At 57.4% G+C, this 8259-nt stretch overlaps 1 protein-coding gene across 2 annotated transcripts in view; it reads right to left on the bottom strand.

Annotated features, from left to right (window-relative positions):
- Positions 1-8033, bottom strand: part of STRA6 (signaling receptor and transporter of retinol STRA6) — a 20564-nt gene extending 12531 nt beyond the window's left edge. The window contains exons 1-6 of one of the 2 annotated variants that reach the window (XM_077745860.1): positions 7851-8033; positions 4411-4477; positions 4013-4098; positions 2672-2811; positions 1428-1594; positions 448-570 (exon numbers count right to left, since the gene is read on the bottom strand). In XM_077745860.1, the coding sequence (XP_077601986.1) occupies positions 448-570; positions 1428-1594; positions 2672-2811; positions 4013-4098; positions 4411-4477; positions 7851-7963 (696 nt within the window). In that variant the 5' untranslated portion in view covers positions 7964-8033. The remainder of the gene's footprint in view (positions 1-447; positions 571-1427; positions 1595-2671; positions 2812-4012; positions 4099-4410; positions 4478-7850) is intronic. The other variant, XM_077745868.1, reaches the window with a different exon arrangement.
- Between the last annotated feature and the right edge of the window lie 226 nt (positions 8034-8259).

Raw genomic sequence — 8259 nt, 5'->3', positions numbered from 1 at the left:
CATCCCACCCCTCTATCTGCCTTTCTCCAACCACATCCAACCTAGAATGGATTCATAACGCGATTCTGCCCTGGGTGTTTCCTGAGTCGTGTCGGCATCTGCAGGGCTCCTAGGAGGCTCGAGACTCCTGGCCTGTCTCATTCCTCCAGCTGGAGCCTCCGCACCTCGGAAACAGAGTTCTGACTTCTCTGTCTTCTAGTCCACTTCCCTTTCTTGAATCCCCACCGGGCATACAGCTGGGTGCCCCCAGGTATCCTGGGTGCCAGCTGAGGGCCTGGCCTAACCTTTGCTCTGGAAGAGGGAGGACTAACCAGCCCCTTGGTGACTCAGCAAATATTTCCCGAGCACCTGCTATGCGCCATGCCCTACGCGAAGCGTGACTACACAGGAAGGAGCTGGGGGTGTCTTGGGCGCTGACCAGGAGCCCACCCAGCCCTGCCCCTTTACCTCAGCGCCCGCTCCTGTCCTACGGCTGAAGCTTCTCACCAGCTGCACCGGGTACCAAACGCTCAGGAATCCGAGGCCCAGAAGCAGAGGCAGGGAAGCCAGCAGGGAGTAGTACTTGTAGATCTAGACAGACAGACAGACAGACTCCCAGACACACTTACCTTCTGCTTTCCTCCCCCAGCAGATGGCCAGGAGCCATTTCCCTTCCCATTTCACTCCTACCTGCCTCACAGGTGGTCTGAGGCCTCTGAGTCTATCATGCCCACCCCCTACCTGGGCCACTCAGCACAGACACCCTCGCGTCACCTTGTGAGGCCCTGTGGAGATGCTCCCCACTCCCCTGGGCTCCTGAACTCCCACAGCACTTGGAGGAGCTGCGAGAAGAAGCTATGTAATCCCCTCCTCCCCACAGTAGGTCCGAAACTGGGGACACCCACTTTCTATGTTCCTTTCTTCCTGGGGTTTGGCATGGGTCCCCGAAAATTAGACAAAGGCCTAGTTTGGTCTGTGTACAGTTGCGACCTGGGCATCGGGAAGCACATGCCCTACCTTCTGGCCCTGAGGCCTTGCCAGGGTTGGGCTCCTTCTGTGTTCACTCATTTATTAGTTAGTTCAATACCTTTTTACTGGGAGCTCAGTATGTGCCAGTAAAAGACCATACTGTCAAAGACCAGTCAAGTCCCAGCTCTCAAAGAAACCAACTAATCGTCATGTCTACCCTGAAAGACTGGTGTTATCTACTCCGTTCACAGGTGGGAAACTGAGTCTCAGAATGGTGACAGGGTTTCCTCAAAACACTTAGCATACCCTGGCATCATTTTGTGTATTTATTGTGTAGGGCCTGTGTTTCCAAGAGTGGAGTTTTGTGCACAGTAGAAGGTCCCAGAGAAGCCCAGCATATAAATAAGAGGAAAGGAGCTTATGGCTCACGCAGCCCCTCCATGCCCCTCTCCCTCAGGCTGTTGTGAGTCTGAGGTTACCTTGGGTGCCTGGGGGCACTCTACCCTCTGCCACACCTGGACCCCGAAGTGAGCCCAGGACAGTGCGCTGCCGAGCAGGTATGAAGCTCCATGCCTGACCGTGGCACAGGCGGCCAGAGGGTAGTAGAGGGCAGGGTAGTAAAGCAGGGCGAGTATCTTCCATGGCCCTGGAAGGTAAGAGGGGCAGAGGGAGACACATGTTGGAAAGGCAGATGTGGGGCCTGGGTCCGGCCCCTGCAGGCCCCTCTCCTCTCCTGACTCCACCTTCTGAGTCCCTCCGCTGGTTTAGCGAGTAAGAGCCCCGCATTCAAATTCAGGCTCTGACTAGGACCAGCGCTGTGATCCTGGGCAAGTTACCTCTTAGAGCCTTACTTTCTCTATCTATAAAATGGAAATGATGGTAGTTATATTAGCAACGACAAAATGAAAAGGCATGTGTAGGGGCGCCTAGGTGGCTCAGTCAGTTAAGCATCCGACTTCGGCTCAGGTCATGATCTCACGGTTCGTGGGGTCAAGCCCCGCGGCAGGCTCTGTGCTGACAGCTAGTTCAGAGCCTGGAGCCTGTTTCAGATTCTGTGTCTCCCTCTCTCTCTGACCCTCCCCTGCTCATGCTGTCTCTCTCTCTCAGAAATAAATAAAAAACATTAAAAAAAAAAAAAGAAAAGTCATGTGTACAGGCTTAGCACAGTGCCTAGTTGGTTGTCAATAAACTAAGATGCTGCCTTATTATCGTTCCCTTCCCTGACCCTCAGCATCCTCCAGCATGAGATGGGGCTCCTACCCACTGACTTTGCAGTCATTTCGAGGATTGGTTGATCTGAGGAGATCATGTTGAGTACGGTGGCCCCTCTTGGTGGCAGCTGCCCTTAGTACCCTCGCTTCCTGGAGCCCCGCTCTCAATTCCCCGGAACCCCCTCCTGCTCTCTCCCCAGTCTCCTCCATTCTCAGAGGGCTGGGCTGTCTGGAGGATTCAGGCAGCACTGTTCTGGGGGTGGGGTCTGCACAAGAACAGAGGAGGTGGACGGGGCAGTAGTGACCCAACGGCAGGGACCAATGAAGGGCAGGTTTCATGCACTGTGGGCGCAGCTGGGAGGGTAGCGGGACACCATCTGCTTGGGAGACTCGGGAGACTGGGATGGGAGCTACCTGACTTGCTACAGAAGGGCCCCGCCCCATGCTCTGAATTCCCACCCAGTGCACCGCCCTCGCCCATCCAGCCCCAGGGCCTCAGATGCACTGGATACCTCGGCTGGTGGGCAAGGCCAAGGTCAGGAAGGGCAACGGGTCCTCAGCAGGGAGCAGCAAACACAAGGAGCTGAAGAGGATAGTGAAGACCGCGGCAGGCACCAGCCAGGTCCTGTCCCCAGCCAAGAAATCCACGGGGCTGGTGCAGAGACAGGGACAGTACAGGAGGGCATCGCTCAGGCCCTGTACCCACCCCCCATTCCCCCACGCCGCGTTCCATAAACCGGGGAGGTAGAGATGGAAACTTTCCAGATGGAAACTGAGGCCACATTATCCACTTATTCCACACATATTTGTGGGGTGCCAGCTATGTACCAAGTTCTGGGCCTTGTGGCAAAGTGACTCAAGGACATCCCCGTTGATACCCACACGCACAGTGGGAACAAGCCAGAGCACTGCTCTCCCCCCTCAGCACTGCTCCCTCTGCCCCCCCTCCCCTGGAGGCTCCAGGAAACAGCCGCCTCCACACAAATCAGCCTGTCTGGGCTGGCAAACCTTCAGAGAGCTCGGAGAGTCACAACATCCTTGTGTCAGAGCCACTGCCTTGGCCTGGGTGTGGCCCCGGGGCAGAGGGCAGACAGCGGGCACAGCTGTCCCAGGCACAGCCCCTCTGGGTTCAGGGCAGGCCACTCGGGCCTTCTGCTTCTGTCATCCAGCTTCACCTCATGCCCTGAGAGGTCTGTCCCGCTTCCTTCTTCCCTCCAAGCCCGCAAGCTCTTTCCCGGGCCCACTGGTGACAGAAACCCCAGGCTAGTCCTCCCCAAACCCATCATGGCATGAGCCACCTCTGTGTGTGGTCTGGGCCAGGGAACAAGGCTGTCTACCCTGGGGTTCCAATCACCCCAACACTTTGGTCTCTCCCATATAAGCCTGCCCAGTCCCATCTCCTCAGGACCATCTTCCTCCCAGCCCCTGGGGTCGCACGACTAAAGAAGACGGGGGAAAAAAGTTCTAGCCACTGATCTCCAGTCCTTCACAATCTGCCATTAAGCATCAGGGTCCGGGTGATACCCTCAAGGGAAGTGAGGGTCAAGGTGGCATGGGATGGGCATCGCTTGTCCAGATCATGGACCGTTGGAGGAAATGTATCTGGAACCAGGCCCTATGGGGGAGGGGGATGGTCTCCTTGGGTCTGACGCAGGAGTAGGTCCCTCCCCTTCCCTCTGGGGCTCCTGACTAAACTGAGAAGCAGGTACGGGTAAGAAGAGCTCCCAGGCTGAAAGGGTGGCCTCTCACTGAGGCCAGAGCAGACTGCTAGGTACCTAACAAACCGTCACGCTCCCAGAGTGGCCCTGCCAGCTGGGCCACCTGAGTGGGGGTGCCCAGGCCTTGGCACCAACCTGGGCAGTCCAGGCCTGCTGTGCCCGCAGCGGGACCCGAGCTGGCGGCGCCTCACGAGCGCAGCCAGCAGCAGCAGCACAAGGATCTGAAAGGAGAGCATAGAGCAAGGCATGGGTGCCCAGGCCTTCCTCGAGGGGCTGAGCCTGAGGGCTTGGCCTTGGTGCTCAGAATGCCCCCTCCCCGCCCCGCCCCAGGGGGCAAGCTTGTGGCATATTGGTGACTTGCCAGAGAGAGGTGACCAAAGTCTGAGAGACTGGACTTGGCTGCATCCTGGTTGGGGCCCCCACCCTGGAGAGCTCCCGGGACCCCCCTTCACCAGCCCCAGCAGAGAACACAAGTTCCCCTGCCCTGGCCTGGCAGTCCGTGGCAAGTCAGTCCGGATTCAGGTTGGACTCACCGACAGCACGGCCAGACAGACGTGGAGGAGGCCAGACAGCACACTGGGGCGGCAGGAGGGCACTTCCCTGCAGGGCAAGGGAAGGCTGGGTCAGGCACGTGTGGGGACTCCCTGGGTGTGCAACCAGGTTCAGGGTCCCAGGCTGTCTACCCTAGGGCTCCAACTCCCACCTCCCTCAACCCTCTGTTCTCTCCAACACAAGCGTGCCTAGTTCCACTTTCTCAAGGTCACTCAGGGTTTTCACGCCCCCCCATGGTGTGCCAGCCCCGTGCCAAGCTCTGAGGTCACAAGGCTGAAGGAGACAGGGGGCTCCCAGGGGAAAACATGGGAGAAACAGAGTGGGCCAGCTCGACCTGGACCCCTCTTCTTTCTCACCCACATTCTTCCTGTGCTTCAAGGCTCACTTCATTCCTCCCGCCTCCAGGAAGCCTCCCCGACTACCCCAGTCCTCATAGACCTCTCCTTCTCAGCACTGGGTCAAGCAATCAAATGTTTGGTCCTCTGTTATGGCCTCTGGCGTTTGATTTGAGTATAAAAGATGGTTAGAATTTGCTAAGGCAAAGAATGGGGAAAAGGAGCTTTGTGTAGAGGGAGGGACATGAGGAAGCCAAGTGACAGGCAGCAGATAGTGTGGCTGGGGTCAGGCACTTTCAGTTCATAGTCTACAGGGTTGAAGGCAGGCCAGAAGCAGGTCACAGCAGGCAAGGGAAGCACTAGGGAGCCATCGAGGGTGTTTGAACAGGGTGGTTGTTCTGGATTTGGGGAGATTTCTGTGGCTCAATTTGAATACCAACAACAGTAACTAGTACTTACTAAGAACTTGACTAGGTGCCAGATGTTGTTTGTTGCCTGGGTTAACTCAGGGATTACCTAAGCGGTGGGTGCTATTATGAACCTCTTGTGCAGACAAGGAGACCACAGCTCAGAGAGGCTAAGTATCTTATCCAAATCACACAGCTGGGAAAGCAGCAGAGCAAGGATTTGAACTGAGGTCCTCCGGCTCCAGCGCCCACATCTGACCAGACGGGGAGAGGTAAGGAGCACGGGAGGAAGTTTTAAGTCGAAAACATATGAAATTGTCATTTCCGTGCATCAAAAACAGTTGAGAATCAGCATTTTCAAGTTAGCTGCATGTAAGCGGTGGCTGGGGAAGGGAGATGGCAGCCTCTGTCTAAGAGGTATGTAGGAGGAAGAATGTATATGCCTGGAGACGGAATACTAGAAGGAAGGGGAATTTCCAGAGTGACCGCTGAGTTCTAGGCCTTATTCCAAGATGAGCGGTGAGGACCAGAATCACATGTAGCCAAGGAAGCCCGGGCTTGGTCTCAGACACGCAGGGAGACTCAGAGGGAAAGGCGCAGCACATCTCTCTGGGTGGGAGGGAAGGGCCGACTGCCTGTGGTGGGGGCCTGATACCCTCCCCACACCCCAGCAGAAGGGCCTGCTGGTCACCCTGGTGTTCCCAGGAGGGAAGCCTCCAATTCCCCAGGCATCCCTTTGAAGTGGAGGGGGAGGTGTGTGTCATCCTGGATGGCTGCCACAGGCATTTGTGTCCCCAGGCTCTGGCCGAGAAGCTCAGCATTGGTGAGGAGGGGATAACACATGGGCAGATGTCAGGCTGGGCACATAACCCAGTCAGGGGGGCTCCGGGGGTGGGAAAGGGCTGGCTCGGCTTACACGGCTCAGTCCCATGCCCACAGAAGAGCCCAGATGACACAGCCCGCCCATCAGACTCACCGCCCACCCCCCAACCTTTTTAGCCAAGCCTTTCTACCTGGAGGGCATCTGGAGAAATGTGACCAGGAAACTGAGTCCATCCAGCCACTGTCACCAGTGCCCAGCAGCCCCAACCCCAGGGCACACTGCTGTGCTGAGGGGGACCAGCATCAGGAGCTCCTCAGAGCTTTGTGCATCATCTTCCTGGGGTATCTGACTTACTCAGGGAGAAGGGAGCCCAAGTTCATCTCCTTGGGATTCCCCTGGGCTTCCACCTTTGGGGGTGGGATTTGGGGGACAAGCAACTAGACTTGGACGGGCTAAGTAAGTCGAATCAAACAGACCTCCTCATTCTTCCCGCAGTGGGAGGAGGGAGCTGCAAATCCCAGATGCCATGCATAGGAGAGGTGGAGCTCCCCATCACGCAGGCCCTGTATGTACCCCACTTCCTTGTGAGGCTGTTTCTGAAGAGCCTGGCCCCAGCCAGGGCCCAGGGCCTTGAGGCTTTCAGGGACTCAGCTGCAGATTGAGGTCAACCTGTCAGGATCTGGGCCCTCCTGGGTTCCTGGGCCCATCCCCATTCTGCTACTTCTCCCACCCCAGAAGTGTGCAGCAGAGGCAAGGGGAGCCCACAGGCTGTCCAGATCCGCCAGGGAAGGGGATGAGAAACCTCTTGCTGACCGCGGAACTGCTGACCAGGTGGCCAGCCCCCTGAGTGCTCCAAACAATCGCATCTCCCCCTGGGCCTGGGTGGGGCCTCTGTCCCTGCTGGGTGACCCAAGCCTGGCCCCGCCGCAGCCCCAGCCCCTGGGGAGACACGCAAGAATTTCCCCTTCTCCAGTTTCCACTGTTGATGGAGAGCAGATGTGTACACATCTGGCTCCGCACCACCTCCCCAGCCTCACCTTTCCAGTACGGCAAAATCCTCAGCAGAGGAGGGGGTGGGGGGTGGGGCCAGGGCAAGAAACAGCAAGGGGAGAACTAGGCTCAGGGGCCCACGCAGGCCAGGCGTCCTTGGTCACATGGGGGGCGCAGGGAGGCCCGGCCCCTCCGCCAGGGTGCCCAGACTAAACAAAGATAGGGGCTGGCAAGTCCTCTGGCCGCACTTGACCAGGCTGTCGTTGCCCCCTGGCCCTGGGCTCGCATGAGCACTCCTGCAGAAACGAAAGGACCCCTCCCCTTCATGGAGATCCAGAGCCAGCCAAAGGCAACAGGGTGGCATGTTTGAGGAAATATCTTTCCTCACATCTCCCCCTGCCCTGGCCTGCCCAGAAAACCTGACACTTGCTAACACCACACCCTAGATGGTCACCATGAGAACCAGTAACCCCTTGAAGGCAGACCCGACTTCTCTTCCCAGCACTCACTCTCCAGGTGGGCTATCGGCCTGACTCACCCAGAGAGTTGCCCCAGACTGGCAAGATCTGAATTTGCAGGGATGGGTCCCAGGAGGTTGTATTTTTAACAAACCGCACGGGTACTTTTTAAGGAACAGCCCAGCACAGGCCCCTCTCCAGTACCAACATCGAGGCAAGGGCTGTTATTCTCATGTAACATGAGTCTGAAGCCCAGAGAGGCTGTGATTTGCCAAGGGTCACACAGCAAATGAGCTGCATGGTTCATCTTAGCAGTCCTGGCCCGGGGGGCTTCCCATCCCCCCCCTCCCCCCGCACATAGGTAACTTTGGCCACACCCCACTCTGCTGGCAGACACAGCCAACTTACCCCTCTGGCTGGAGCTCCTGGCCACCCTGGGGCTCGTCGATGTACCAGTTGCCATAGGCGTAGTCATCCGTGGCCTGAGAGGAGGTCTGGTTCCCCACCGCCTGGGACGACATTCTCTGGCCTTTCTCCTTTGTCCCCGTCCCCGGACAAGTGGGGAAAAGCCACCACAGATGTGAAAAGAGGCTTAGGAGGAAAAAAGAGAGAACGAAAGAAACCCAAACAAAGAAATGTTTCTCTTTAATCCTAAAGGTTACTTTCTTGCTTTTAGCTCTCTGGGAAAAGCCGGTCTGGGAGAGAGGGCCAGGGCCGGCTGGCACGGGAAAAGGGGAAGGGCTTCTTGCCTCCCTTCCCGTCTCTTCCTGCCCCGTCTTGCCCGGTCCTGCTGGAGATAGTTATCCCCTTGGGAAGA

This window comes from Crocuta crocuta, unplaced genomic scaffold (assembly GCF_008692635.1).
Source record: "Crocuta crocuta isolate KB4526 unplaced genomic scaffold, BGI_CrCroc_1.0 scaffold130, whole genome shotgun sequence".
NCBI lineage: Eukaryota > Metazoa > Chordata > Mammalia > Carnivora > Hyaenidae > Crocuta > Crocuta crocuta.
This window is presented reverse-complemented; position numbering and strand designations above follow the sequence as displayed.